At 38.9% G+C, this 15,909-nt stretch overlaps 1 protein-coding gene across 1 annotated transcript in view; it reads left to right on the forward strand.

Annotated features, from left to right (window-relative positions):
- Positions 1 to 14,927, forward strand: part of LOC112214454 (ankyrin repeat and BTB/POZ domain-containing protein BTBD11-A) — a 195,473-nt gene extending 180,546 nt beyond the window's left edge. Inside the window, exons 11-16 of the mRNA XM_024373202.2 lie at positions 1,207 to 1,309; positions 2,306 to 2,408; positions 2,855 to 2,936; positions 3,183 to 3,251; positions 4,397 to 4,510; positions 11,374 to 14,927. Of these exons, the coding sequence (XP_024228970.1) occupies positions 1,207 to 1,309; positions 2,306 to 2,408; positions 2,855 to 2,936; positions 3,183 to 3,251; positions 4,397 to 4,510; positions 11,374 to 11,604 (702 nt within the window). The 3' untranslated portion in view covers positions 11,605 to 14,927. The remainder of the gene's footprint in view (positions 1 to 1,206; positions 1,310 to 2,305; positions 2,409 to 2,854; positions 2,937 to 3,182; positions 3,252 to 4,396; positions 4,511 to 11,373) is intronic.
- Positions 14,928 to 15,909: the final 982 nt, after the last annotated feature.

Genomic DNA, 15,909 nt, shown 5'->3' on the forward strand with positions numbered 1-15,909 from the left:
GAATTGCAAAACATTCAACTCTATGGCCTTCTATTTAAAACTTCTTGTGACTCCAAAACCCGCATGCGGGAGCGTAAACTAATTAGCATAATGCAACGGCATAACGCCTGAACCTAATTAGCATAACGCAACGGACATAAATATCCCTAGAAAATATTCCTATTCATGAAAATCACAAATGAAAAATATATTGAGACACAGTTTAGCCTTTTGTTAATCACCCTGTAATCTCAGATTTTCAAAATATGCTTTACAGCCAAAGCTAGACAAGCATTTGTGTAAGTTTATCGATAGCCTAGCATAGCATTATGCCTTGCTAGCAGCAGGTAACCTTGTCACGAAAATCAGAAAAGCAATCAAATTAAATCGTTTACCTTTGATGAACTTCAGATGTTTTCACTCACGAGACTCCCAGGTAGACAGCCAAAGTTCATTTTTTCCCAAAATATTATTTTTGTAGGCGAAATAGCTCCGTTTGTTCTTCACGTTTGGCTGAGAAATCGACCGGAAATTGCAGTCACGAAAACGGCGAAATTCTTTCCAAATTAGCTCCATAATATCGACAGAAACATGGCAAACGTTGTTTATAATCAATCCTCAAGGTGTTTTTCTAATATCTATTCGATAATATATCCGTCGGGACAATTTAGTTTTTCAGTAGGACCGATTGGAGTAATGGCTACCTCTGTATTTTACGCGAGAATCTCTCTCGGGGCCACCATGTGACCACTTACACAATGTGGCCGGCTACGGCTATTGTTCAACAGAAATGCGTAAAACTACGTCACAATGCTGTAGACACCTTGGGGAATACGTAAAAAGCGTAAGCTCGTTGATAGCATATTCACAGCTGAATAGGGACTCATTGGAACGCAGCGCTTTCAAAACCTGGGGCACTTCAGGATTGGATTTTTCTCAGGCTTTCGCCTGCAACATCAGTTCTGTTATACTCACAGACAATATCTTTACAGTTTTGGAAACGTTAGAGTTTTCTATCCAAAGCTGTCAATTATATGCATATTCTAGCATCTTGACAAAATATCCCGTTTAAAACAGGAACGTTTTTTTTCCAAAAATGAAAATACTGCCCCTAGAGTTGCAACAGGTTTTAATAACTCTTCTTACAGCAGTACATAACTGCCCTTTTTGCAAACATTTCCCATGTCCATTTATGTCTTCTCATCTCCCTCTTTGCCTGGCCTGCAGAATGAGGTGATCAGCCAGCTGTCTGTGATTTTCTCCCAGTGCTATGGACCCTTCCCTATCCCCAAACTCACTGAGATCAGGAGGAAGCAGACCTCGAGACTTGGTGAGCAAAGGAAGATGTTGCTCCTGAGTGGAAACGGTTTGCACCCACGCCATGCATGTTCAGAAAGGCAGCAGAAGCAGCCGTTACTTGCCTCCCTCTTTGTGTTTGTGGTGCCTCTAAAATGTGCTTAAATGTGATGGAATGGAGGAGTGGCCCTATAGAAATTGCAATAATAATTTATCTTCATTCATCATTAACAGTGTAGAATGAAATGGAAGCTTGAAAACTAGAGCTTGAAAATTATTGTTCTGCTATACTGTACGTTGGCAGTTCAAGTTGTATTCCACACATTTGTGTTTGTGTCTCTAGCACCATCGAGAGTGCATATAGATTTTGAATTATCGGTGGGCTGGTGTTGATGTGTTCTAGTTACTTGACCTTGATCTAATATGTTCAGCGTTGTTAATAAAAGTCAGCATTTGCTACAATGTAATTTTGTAATTACACCTATGAAGGTCTTGAGGGTGTCATCAATAAATGAAAGCTTGCTTTGAGGATGAAGAATTAAGATGCTCTTTTGGAACATCAATGAGATGAGCGTAATTATTCCATTTGAAAAACAGTTTGCCAAATAGCTTCATTAGGTTGCTCCCAAAGCTGCATGCTGTAGCTGAGTAGCTCAGTAGCTGATATTACCATACCATCTGTTAGATTCATATGAACACAAGAGGCTTCAATCCAGTAAAGCTTTGTGGTCATAGATATGCTTAGTTAGCAATGTTTACATTTAGAATACTCTCTACGGGAGATTACGTGGGATGCCATTTAAGTATCCTGCTAGCATATCTGTCCAGCCTATGCCATTCTGAGTAATTTGTAAAAGGTCACATGCAGGTCAAATTGGACAAGTAGTCAAGATGGATGAATACACAAGTCAAATTTATTTCACAAATGTCTCTACATTTTCTTTATTAAAAACTAACTGAGTAACAATAGAGATAAATATAACAGTGTTAAAAGTGGACAAATATTGTAATTATCCTTCACTTCTTTCAGACCCCCACTTCCTCAACAACAAGGAGATGTCTGATGTAACGTTTCTGGTGGAAGAAAAACCCTTCTATGCACATAAAGTCCTGTTATTTACTGCTTCAGCCAGGTGATAAAAAATGCTTGAACATGATAATCTGTGAAATACGTGTATGTTGGAATTGAACAACAAAACATTTTTATTTAAAAAATAGAGAAAAATAATGCTTGAACAATTAGAATTCCCCCAAACTATTTTTTTCTAACAATGTTTTTTCAGAGGTGGTTATAAATCAATTATTTCACCCCCCGTTCATGTTAGGTTACATATGTTCATAAGAGTGACAAAGACATGTCATATGCAAAAATTGGTGGGTAAATGCTGATCGTTATTGGCGGTGAATAAAGTAACGCTCCCTATACTTTCAATGCATTTTTCTGCAAAAGATGCTCATGCAAAATAGAAGGTGTTTACCAGTACAGCACTGGTCACATGTCACTAATGCAGACTACGACATGCTCCTTTTGTTTTCTGACAACTTGTCTTCCCCACCTTTCTTTAATGATTTCATACAGGTTTAAATCCTTGCTCCAAAACAGACCAGCAGCAGAGAACACCTACATTGAGATCAGTCATGTCAAGTACAACATATTCCAGGTAGCCTACTGTATGTACTACTGTAACTAGGTTGCAGTAAATGGGTTAATAGTAATGTGTTCATAGTTCAACTGGGATTCGCACCACAGCAAAAACTAATTTAAAACTCCAGAGCTTTCTATATTTTTGAAATGCTATAGGGTGACATACTGTATATAAGTATTACCCTACCAGTACCAGTAATTCAGTTAGGCTGTTCCTAATGTGTTGAGAGGCTTGAGTCATAACAACATTCCTCTTTTACAGTTGGTCATGCAGTACCTGTATTGTGGAGGCACTGAGTCCTTGCACATCATGAATACTGAGATTATGGAGGTAAGAATTACTTTTTTGAATATATATTTTATTTCAATGACAATGCAGCCATACTTGTCACACAATAATTCTCAAACAATTACACTGACAGAGCAGGTTTGCAAATCATACATACTGTACATACTGTGCCATGATTATTATCTATGCGTGTAAATTGTAAAATGACATTTTGTTTTGTGTTTTGTATTACCGATTTTGTGAATGACACTTAAATAAAATACACTATATATACAAAAGTATGTGGACACCCGATCAAATTAGTGGATTCAGCTATTTCAGCCACACCAGTTGCTGACAGGTGTATAAAATCGAGCACAGTCATTCATTCTCCATAGACAAACATTAGCAGTAAAATGGCCTCACTGAAGAGCTCTGTGACTTTCAACATGGCACCGTCATAGGATGCACCTTTCCAACAAGTCTTTTTGTAAAATGTCTGCCCTGCTAGAGCTGTACCGGTCAACTGTATGTGCGGTTATTTTAAAGTGGAAACGTCTAGGAGCAACAACGGCTCAGCCGCATAGTGGTAGGCCACACAAGCTCACAGAACGAGACTGAAGTGTGTAGTGTGTAAAAATCATCTGTCCTCGGTTGCAACACTCATTACAGAGTTCCAAACTATCTCTGGACGCAACTGTTAGTCGGGAGCTTCATGAAATGGGTTTCCATGGGCGAGCAGCCACACACAAGCCTAAGATCATCATGCGCAATGCCAAGCATCGGCTGGAGTGGTGTAAATTTGGATTTGCCGGATGCAAGGAGAACGCTACCTGCCCTAATGCATAGTGCCAACTGTAACGTTTGGTGGAGGAGGAATAATAGCACGGGATGGTTTTTCATTGTTCTGGCTAGACCCCATAGTTCCAGTGAAGGGAAATACAATGGCATTCTATATGATTCTGTCCTTCCAACATTGTAACAACAGTTTGGGGAAGGCCCTTCCCTGTTTCAGCATGGCAACGCCCTGTGCACAAAGCGAGGTTCATTACAAAAATGTTTTTTGAGATCGGTGTGGAAGAACTTGACTGGCCTGCACAGAACTCTGACCTCAACCCCATCAAACATTTTTTTCATGTCATTACCCAGAAAGTCCAACCCACTTCTCACTGTGTGTGTTTCTGCTCTCGTTTCCCTCTCTTCCACAGCTCCTGTCTGCAGCAAAATTCTTTCAACTAGAGGCCCTTCAACGACACTGTGAGATTATCTGCTCCAAGAACATTGCCGTGGAAACCTGTGTGGACATCTACAAACACGCTAAGGTGAGAGGAAATGGGAACAAGCCAACGTATACCGTTCAAAATGTTTTCTAAAATGAGTTGAAATTGAAAAAACAGTTGGTGTTCACAGGTGTATTAGTTTCTTTTAAAACTGCACAGGACCAAGGGAAACATTTTTTTATTTAAATTGAGTCATAAGTCATTAAAGTCATAAATGTCCAAATTAATGTGGTTGGAGGCAAGTGATTCTTTAATCTCACCTGTGATAAGTGGCAGGTGCCTACAGGATAAAAAATGTCATATTTTGCTCCATTGCACATTTTAAAATTGTACATTTGTAACACATGAAGCTGTGGAAGAATAAAAGGTGCTAAGTTGAACCTAAAGGGTTCTTCGGTTTGTCCCCTTAAGGGGAACCCTTTTTGGTGCAATGTAAAACCCTTTGCAGAGGGTTCTAGCTAAAACCTTGTACACCCAAGTACTTCTCTGCAGCTGCCACTACAAAGTACACTGCTCAAAAAATAAAGGGAACACTAAAATTACACATCCTAGATGTGAATGAATGAAATATTCTTATTAAATATTTTTCTTTACATAGTTGAAGGTGCTGACAACAAAATCACACAAAAATATCAATGGAAATCATATTTATCAACCCATGGAGGTCTGGATTTGGAGTCACACTCAAAATTAAAGTGGAAAACCACACTACAGACTGATCCAACTTTGATGTAATGTCCTTAAAACAAGTACAAATTAGGCTCAGTAGTGTGTGTGGCTTCCATGTGCCTGTATGACCTCCTTACAACGCCTGGGCATGCTCCTGATGAGGTGGCGGATGGTCTCCTGAGGGATCTCCTCCCAGACCTGGACTAAAGCATCCGGAGCGAGACATGATGTCCCAGATGTGCTCAATTGGATTCAGGTCTGGGGAACGGGCGGGCCAGTCCATAGAATCAATGGCAGTCAGGATACCTCTGGCGAGCACATGAAATGCCACCCCACACCATGACTGACCCATCGCCAAACCGGTCATGCTGGAGGATGTTGCAGGCAGCAGAACGCTCTCCACGGCGTCTCCAGACTCTGTCACGTCTGTCACATGTGCTCAGTGTGAACCTGCTTTCATCTGTGAAGAGAACAGGGTGCCAGTGGCGAATTTGCCAATCTTGGTGTTCTCTGGCAAATGCCAAACGTCCTGCACGGTGTTGGGCTGTAAGCACAACCCCCACCTGTGGACGACGGGCCCTCATACCACCCTCATGGAGTCTGTTTCTGACCGTTTGAGCAGACACATGCACATTTGTGGCCTGCTGGAGGTCATTTTGCAGGGCTCTGGCAGTGCTCCTCCTGCTCCTCCTTGCACAAAGGCGGAGGTAGCGGTCCTGCTGCTGGGTTGTTGCCCTCCTACGGCCTCCTCCACGTCTCCTGATGTACTGGCCTGTCTCCTGGTAGCGCCTCCATGCTCTGGACACTACGCTGACAGACACAGCAAACCTTCTTGCCACAGCTCGCATTGATGTGGCATCCTGGATGAGCTGCACTACCTGAGCCACTTGTGTTAGTTGTAGACTCCGTCTCATGCTACCACTAGAGTGAAAGCACCGCCAGCATTCAAAAGTGACCAAAACATCAGCCAGGAAGCATAGAAACTGAGAAGTGGTCTGTGGTCACCACCTGCAGAACCACTCCTTTTTTGGGGGGTGTCTTGCTAAATGCCTATAATTTCCACCTGTTGTCTATTCCATTTGCACAACAGCATGTGAAATTTATTGTCAATCAGTGTTGCTTCCTAAGTGGACAGTTTGATTTCACAGAAGTGTGATTGACTTGGAGTTACATTGTGTTGTTTAAGTGTTCCCTTTATTTTTTTGAGCAGTGTATATTTTCTGTAATTTACATTCCATTTCTGCAGGACAGTTGATAACCATGGCAATGAATGCTAAGAAGCCAACATTACTGAAACACAAATTCGTATCACTCTGTATTATCCAAGGCCTACTACTCCTCCTACTCACCCTTGAACCAAGGCCTACTACTCCTCCTACTCACCCTTGAACCATCATCCTATACTCTCTTCACTGACTCAGCATATGACACCTTCTGTTCTACTCTGACCCTGGCAATCTCAATCTCTCTCACACCGGACACTTCTGATCCCCAGCAACATGGACACCCCCACAATTGAGACACAGTTTTTCAACCAATACTACACATTCCTTTGTCCCATGCCCTCCTGCACACTTGACACATCTCTGCATTTCCCTCCTACACACTGCTGCAACAAATGTATACACATTGTGAAAGCCCCTCAAGGTACAATGTTTTTGTTATAATGTCTTCATTTAACTTTTAGTGACATCACAAAATAGACATTAATCTTCCACATTCCATCTCATCATTACCAACATTCGGAGGATGAAAAATATTGTCCCGGTGTCCATTGTTTGATGTTGAAGTTCTTGGACCTCTTTATAAGGCACATAGACATGCTGATCACCCAAACTAGGCCCCAAAGTGAGTCGTCTGCTGCCTATGGTTTACGATCGAGTGAGGTGTCATTAAACCCCCACATCCATCCCTATTCCCCTCTGTGGGAGAGAGGGATAGCGCTGTAAGGCTGATCCTTTGGATCCTCACAGGATAGTCATGACAACCAGCACGGGTTATTTTACACCACTGGCCCTCTCCATTTTGTGAACTGCTTGTGTCGTGAATTCCGTCTCATTCCATTTTCGACGACACATTCCAGGTAAATAACCCACACAGAACGTGACTTTTCCAGTCATGTTTGGTTTCACTGCAATCAACTGGTTTGTTTGTCACACAATCAAACCTGATGGGCCATTTCGCAGGACATATTGACTGAACGAAACCGATTTGAAGACAACAAGTCATGACATCATTGTGCACCAATGATTTGCCCGCTGTTTCGTTGATTGACTGTCTTTTAACCCAATGACCACTGATCGTCTTGAAATCTAGCTGGGTAGATAGCCAATGAGCTGAGCTAAACGGCAATAGGCCATGTTTTTGTGTTGCAAGACGAACTCATGTAGTAAGCTCCAGCGTAAAGTGAGTCATTCGCTATTGAAGTTTCATACCGGAAGGAGAAACACATATATTACGCATTGCATTGTTTGGTAAACGCGATTCAGCTGTTTATATATCAATCATTATGGCGACTAAGTCAGGGAAAGCTAAATCTAAGTCTAGATATACAGATGTACACACAATTTTAGAATAAATTGATTGGGAAGGTGAGGCAGAGATTGTTGTAGGACAATTCATTTAGCGATTGTGGAGGAATATTTTTTGAACGGGAGAGGACATCATTTTGGACTGGTAAGTTCTTATCATGCTAATGCCCTTGTTTGAAATTAATAATATAAGATATTATTTGTGATTTTTTTGTAAATTTTAGAAGCAATATATAAACATGTAATGTCATGAAATGTGAGATGCGTGTGTCTGCCGCCCCACCCCAACCCACATGAAATAGCCTATTTGAGGCTGTTGAGGGGAGGGCAGGCCCACACAACAATGGCCAAAGTGAAATGGAGACAGTAGACACAGCTGGTCTGTTGTAAATATAATAAAGACGGTAGATCTAGCTGGTCTGTCATAATATAATAGAGACAGTAGATCTAGCTGAAATGTCATAATATAAAAGAGACAGTAGATCTAGCAGGTCATAATAATGTATTCAACCTTATGTTCCCTGTACTCTCTCTATATATATCTGTTTATTATACCTGTTGATGGAGGGCTCATGTGAAACTATTCTAACTGAACATTTTCTTTCACAGTGACACTGACTCCGAATGGGAGTCTTATCCGGTGTCATGTGTGAATTTAAGTATGCTCTCTCTAATTCTCTCTTTCTCTCTCAGAGGACCTGAGCTCTAGGACCATGCGTCGGGACTACCTGGCATGATGACTACTTGCTGTCCCCCTAAACTGTTCATTTTTACTCTTGAGGTGCTGTCCTGTTGCACCCTCTACAACCACTGTGATCTCCACCCGGCACAGCCAGAAGAGGACTGGCCACCCCTCATAGCCTGGTTCCTCTCTAGGTTTCTTCCTAGGTTTTTGCCTTTCTAGGGAGTTTTTCCTAGCCACCGTGCTTCTACACCTGCATTGCTTGCTGTTTGGGGTTTTAGGCTGGGACTATATAAATAGATTTGATTTGATAGAGGACTGAGGGTCTCCCAAATATTGAAAGTGTGTAAATAGTTACCCATGTTATTTTGTAAATGTATATATTTATATATTTTATTTAATCAATAATTATGTTTTTCCCATTTATTTATTTTTTCATTTATTTTTCTCAATTTTTGGGGGGGGAGTTGTTAGAATACCATTTTGGTATTTTGTATATAGTTATTTGTTTCAAAATGTATACCTCACCAATTTGGCCACTTGTGGAACACTTGGGGAACATTTGGGCTACTTGTGTGGGACACCTGGGTGACTTCATGATAAATGTCATGTAAGCACACTCATTTTGGAAGTTATCATTCTGAAACTTTGCACAAGTACTGTTGCCCTCTCATATTTTTCATTGAAATTGTCCCCATCATCCTATCTGAATGTTTGTTTTATCTTGTTCATTTTAAAGATGATGATACAAAAATAAAAATAAAAAACGTATGTTTTTTTTCATTGTTTTATCTAAACCAGATCTATTGTGTTATATTCTCCTACATTCAATTCACATTTCCACAAACTTCAGAGTGTTTTCTTTCAAATGGTACCAAGAATATGCATATCCTTGGTTCTGTGCCTGAGCTGTTAGATATCTTCAAGTGGAAATTGCACAAAGTAGGGGGGGGGCTCTAAGAGGTTTTAAACCGATGTATAACACTTCTATTTTTATGAATGTTTAATTTGACTATTTTGAATTTGGCGCTCTGCAATTTCCCGGACGGTCGTGTCCCACCTGCCCATAAGAAGTTAAAACATGCTCACATATCTTTTTAAATTCATCAGAATACTTTAACACTCCTGATGTTAAAGTTTAACCTCTAGCGACGAGCAATCCCGTATCCGGGAGCGTAATCATAGCCTCAAGCACATTACCATAGCATTTGCTATTCATGAAAATCACAAATTAAATGAAATAAATATATTCAAACACAAGCTTAGCCTTTTGTTAACAACACTGTCATCTCAGATTTTCAAAATATGCGTTACAGCCAACGCTAGACAAGCATTTGTGTAAGTTTAGCATGGCATAATGCTATGCTAGGCTGTGCTGGCAGCAGGCAACATTTTCACAAAAATAAGAAAAGCAACCAAATTAAATAATTTACCTTTGAAGAACTTCAGATGCTTTCACTCAGTAGACTCCCAGTTAGATAGCAAATGTTCCTTTTTTCCAAATAATATTTGTGTAGGCGAAAAACGTCACGTTTGTTCATCCTGCTTGGCTGAGAAATCGACAGAAAAATACTTCAACTATAATGCATTAGCATAACGCAACTTTTTCTATTCATGAAAATCGCAAATGAAATGAAATAAATACATTGAAACACATTCTTAGCCTTTTGTTAACAACACTGTCATCTCAGATTTTCAAAATATGCTTTTCAACCAAAGCTACACATTTGTGTAAGAGTATTGATAGCCTAGCATAGCATTAAGCCTAGCATTCAGCAGGCAACATTTTCACAAAAACAAGAAAAGCATTCAAATAAAATAATTTACCTTTGAAGAACTTCGGATGTTTTCAATGAGGAGACTCTCAGTTAGATAGCAAATGTTCATTTTTTCCAAAAATATTATTTGTGTAGGATAAATCGCTCCGTTTTGTTCATCACTTTTGGCTAAGAAAAAAAAAACGAAAATTCATTCACTACAACGCCGAACTTTTTTCCAAATTAACTCCATAATATCGACAGAAACATGGCAAATGTTGTTTAGAATCATCCTCAAGGTGTTTTTCCACATATCTATTCGATGATAAATCCTTCGTGGCAGTTGGGTTTCTCCTCAGTAGCAAACGGAAAAGTACTTGCAGCTGGAGATTACGCAATAATTGCAACGGAGGACACCAAGCGACCACATGGTAAATGTAGTCTCTTAGGGTCAATCTTCCAATGATATGCCTACAAATACGTCACAATGCTGCAGACACCTTGGGGAAAACGTGGATAAGGTAAGCTGACTCCTAGCTCCTCCACAGCCATATAAGGAGTCATTGCCATGAGACGCTTTCAAAAAATGCGGCACTTCCTGATTGTATTTTTATCTGGGTTTTTTCTGTAACATCAGTTCTGTGGCACTCACAGACAATATCTTTGCAGTTTTGGAAACGTCAGAGTGTTTTCTTTCCAAAGCTGTCAATTATATGCATAGTCGAGCATCTTTTCGTGACAAAATATCTTGTTTAAAACGGGAACGTTTTTCATCCAAAAATTAAAAGAGCGCCCCCTATATCGAAGAAGTTAAACACTGAGGTAAACACTAATGCTTATTACTTAAAAGAAATAAAAACATTTAATAAAAAGCTTATTCAGATGCAGAAGGGTTCTGCGTAGAACCCTTCTTTCCTTTCAAATAATCCTTCTTGCCTTCCAATAATCATCAAATAACCTTTCCTTCCAAAAAATGTTCTTCGGATGAAAAAGATTCTATGTAGAACTCTTTGCCTTACATAGTATCATTGTCCTCCAAATATGATTCTTCTGATAAACGGTTCTTGGTAGAACCCTATCCCTCTACAAAGATTTTGTAACCCTTTTTTCTAAGAGTGTACAGTAAAAGAGTATAAAACATAAGAAGGCAAGATAACCATGCATGATACAATGTGTATATATCAGACATAAAAAAACACAAGTCATAGAGAGGGCATTGTGACAGAGTGAGTTAAGGTTCTGACTGTATCCTTATGCCCTGTTTAGTTCCTCTGTGCCAATGAGCTGGCGGTCTTCATCGAAGGCTACTTCCTGAAGAACATGGTGCTGCTGATTGAGGTGGAGGCTTTCAAACAACTACTGTATGAGATGCCTGTTACTGTGAGCCCCGGACCCTGCCTGAGCCCCATCTCCGATGTCCTCCATGACCTGGAGAAAACTCTAGCCACCCGCATCCAGTCAATTCACCTCTCCTCCTCCAAGGGCTCCATTGTGTGACCTCTCTGGGTTATTTAAACACACTTACAATCACCCAGTAATGTTACTGCAACATCCACTACCCCAGTTCATTCACCTGTCCCCTGATGTTAACATTTTCATAACATCCCTTTAATGTTACTGCTATTTCAAACCCTGTCCATCTACCTGTCCAAGCTAGGGAAGGCTATTGGTTTATGTGACAGGTCTGGGTGCTTACGCTTTCACAACATTGCTGCAGAGTTACACTGCAGCATCCAGCCATCTGACAGCTCCATTGTCTTCTCTTTGTTACAGGTTTGAACATTGTTGTAATACTCCTCTAACGTCACTGCACCATCGAATACATAAAGGAAATATTTTAAAAAATGTATGACTTGTTACAGGCATATAATATGCCCATGATAATAAAATGTACAATTGTATTTCATATGAGATGCATACGTAGAATAGGTCCCTTTTGCTGAAAGAGTGGAACTTGTAGAATAAAAACTCTACTTTGAAAAATGAACTCATTCAGTGGTTAGTATCTGGTATGAGAGTTTACTTGGCTTTGTAATATTTTTGTTTGTATAATTGGGATGCAAATCTGTTTGGTGACAGAGCAGGTGACTAAAGTAAAGGAAAAAATGTCTAACTTTAACTTTAACTAAACCAACCACAAAAAGTTCACTGTAAAAAAAATCTGGTTGTTTTTATGGTAACTTAGTGGCAGCCAGTTACTGTAAAAAAAGACACAGTATGTTACTGTAAATTCCAAAGAAACTTTGGTTTAACAGTATATTACTTTACATTTCAATAATGTACTGTTAAATCAAAGTTTTTTTTACATTAATGGAAAGTTACCATAAGTTGTTTTTAAGTTACAATAAAAACAACATAATTTTTTTACAGTGTATTCTTTGGAAGTGCATTGTAGCAATGATTTCAGAGTGATTTGAGAATGTAAACACATATGCCAACTCATTATCTTCATGTGTGGGACAGCATCTCACTCAGTCGTCGATAAAGTATGCGCTGATGGAACATTTACACAACTGACCAATACTTCAGTGCTCCTTGAACTGTACTCCCAACAATCATTATCCATTTATGTTTGAAACATGGATGTTCAACTTAGACCAAACTTATGATATATTTATAAACAATGTCAATAATTTGCATGACACCTGTACTACTGTACTACCCTACTGTTGCGTTTCAGCAGAGCCAACCTCATAGACTACTTTGGAGGGAAGTGAAGAGTTTTCTAGCTATGACGAGTCAGACTCATACTGGTACTCTCGAGAAGGAAGGGTCTTCATGCTGTAATTGTGGGAAACAAGGTAAATATGTAATGAAAGTCAATTCTGTTGGTCGTTCTTTCTACAAACTAATGTACAGTATATTTAATTCACCTACAGTTGCTTGGATAACAGCATTGCTCTTGTTGGATGTGTTACCTGCCCAAACATTGTTCTTAAATGTTCAATACTGGTAATGCAACATTGCATGTTAAATGTACAGTATGAATCTTTAGATTTTTCTGTTTAAGACTTTTTTTCGAAATGTGTGTGTTATTCAGATTGGTATAAGTGAGTAAAAGGTATTAGTCTCTGATATATGTAGGATTTCAAGCATGGGATGTTTTCCTTCTATACTGTGCAACTACTGATGCATTCCAAATAATCAAGGTTAAAAGGTGACACGGTAGTTCTTAGGTGATCCCCAAAATAGTTGATTGCCATGATAAGACATTGTCAAATCACGTGTAGATATTGAGATATACTGTATGTATAATATGCATAAGGTATTATGGTGCATGAAGTGGTAACACTTTTTTTGGGTAGTCCATCTGTAGAACAGAACTATCTGTTGATAAGCAACTCCTTGCTAAGGTTACGGTTAGGGTAAGGTTTAGAGTTAGGGTTAGTAGATAGTAATTTGAAACGTTGCTGATAGTCTGTAGATAGTCAGTCTGTAGAGCATCTACAGATGATCAAACTAAAGTGTTACCCATTAAGCAACATCCATCTATTACAAGCTGTACAAGCATTTCGCTACACTCGCATTAACATCTGCTAACCATGTGTATGTGACAAATAAAATTTGATTTGATTTATTAGATATCTATTTTCAATATAATTCCAGGGACATAGATTAATAAAATAGTTGCTGTGCAAGAAATGTCATAGAACACCATTTCAGATTGCTTTAAAGCCATATGTTTCAGCTTATTCTAAATCAACATGACCAGAGAGAATAGAGGGAGGAAACCACAAAACTGGCTTTGGGTCAAAAAGGGCACAGTATGTCAGCCATTAAAATAAGATTTCTCCTTTTACCTACTAAAAAGAACTGGGTGATATTTAATTTAGGTTATTGTTAACTCATACCATTTTAGCTGGAGCCTAAGGGTTGAATAGTGATTAAGTATGAATATTTGAGGACATTTAAAACGTGTAAATAATAAAAAAATGAATTATAATATTATTTTTTTTCTACCCCATACACAGCACTGTTTTATTTCATGATTGTCCACTGTTACTTTGTTTAACAAAGTGAAACATTTTATAAAAAGATCTGTCTTCAGATTTAGCTAATATTTTATATAGGGCAGTATTACGTCCCTGCAAAAATAGGGCTATTATTTAAAAAGGTCTTCTGTGACAAATGTTGGCATTTTTAGTGAACAAGCAAACCCCATCTACAGGGCCGTAAACCTGAGTAGCTTTGATGTATCTCATACTAAACAACTCAAATTAACACTCTGGGAAGGGTGTGTGACTTTTATGCTATGTTTATAACATCTGACATTCTGTTTCAAAGGATTTCCACATTCCCTAACACACCTGTACGTTCCAACTGACACAATGTTTTATGTAAAATTGCCATTGCATTTTCAAACATATTCAAAACTAAGCTTTTTTTCAACCATTTTATTTCAAAACAATTACAGTAAGGTACTTAATTGTTACCCAGAAATTATTTGATATTGAATTAAAAATGGCTGTGCACTGTGTGTGCAATTGTTATGACTAGATGGGCTCCTCACATGCTCATACTCAAAGACTTGGGGTTGGATTCAATCCGTATCGCGGAATATCTACATTATAGCTTGATTTAATTTAAAAGGCAGCGTAAATTTTAACGCAGATCTCCTGCGATACGGATTAAATTCAGACCTTGGTATATGAGAAAAAGCAATTCGGATTGAATAGAGCCCCAAGTATTTGAGTCCCAAGTATTTGAGTCAAGGATGAGCATGTGAGGAGCCCATCTAGTCATAACAATTACACACACAGTGTGTGTGTGTGTGTGCAATACATACAGTTGAAGTCGGAAGTTTATTATCTACTTATCTACTTTGTGCATGACACAAGTAATTTTTCCCACAAATATTGTTTGCAGACCGATTATTTCACTTATTCACAATTCACTGTATCACAATTCCAGTGGATCAGAAGAAGAAGTTTTAACACTGTTTTTTGTTACTACATAATTCCATATGCATTATTTCATAGTTTTAATGTCTTCACTATTATTCTACAATTTAGAAAATAGTACAAATAAAGAAAAACCCTGGAATTGAGTAAATGTGTACAAACCTTTGACTGTTACTGTATGTTACTCGTTTCTTGAAACTAGGCATATGTTGCACATCATTAGTTTACAGGAGAGGCATTTGAAGGTAAACATTTTTGAATCAAAATATTTTTGTCGGCAGAAATGCCTTCTGGAACATGTGAACTTTAAATGTGTTACGGCTTTCTTCCGTCGAAGGAGAGTCGGACCAAAATGCAGCGTGGTTAGTTCGATACATTAAAGACAAAACACGATCAATACAAAAACAAGAAACGGACCGTGAAAACCTAATACAGCCTGTCTGGTGACAACTAACACAGAGACAGGAACAATCACCCACAAACACACACCAGGCTACCTAAATATGGTTCCCACCTGACTCTGATTTGAGAACCTCAGGCAGCCATAGACTATGCTAGACTACTATGCTAGACTACTACTACTACTACTATGCTAGACTACTATGCTAGACTACTACTACTCAGCCACAATCCCAATACCCACTAAAACCCCCAATACCACAACACAACACAAAATAACCCCATGTCACACCCTGGCCTGACCAAATAATTATATAAACACAAAATACTAAGACCAGGGCGTGACAAAATGTGCCTTAATTAACAAACTTGTATTCCATCTGTAAATGCGATTAACATTTTTAAATTACGAGCCTAGTTGGTTTAACCACAGAAAAAGTCTGTGACACTGAACATTAGTCTAGGTGCGACAAAACTAGGGCCTGAAGGACTTGCCTTGTTG

The sequence above is a fragment of the Oncorhynchus tshawytscha genome, linkage group LG15 (assembly GCF_018296145.1).
Source record: "Oncorhynchus tshawytscha isolate Ot180627B linkage group LG15, Otsh_v2.0, whole genome shotgun sequence".
Lineage (NCBI taxonomy): Eukaryota > Metazoa > Chordata > Actinopteri > Salmoniformes > Salmonidae > Oncorhynchus > Oncorhynchus tshawytscha.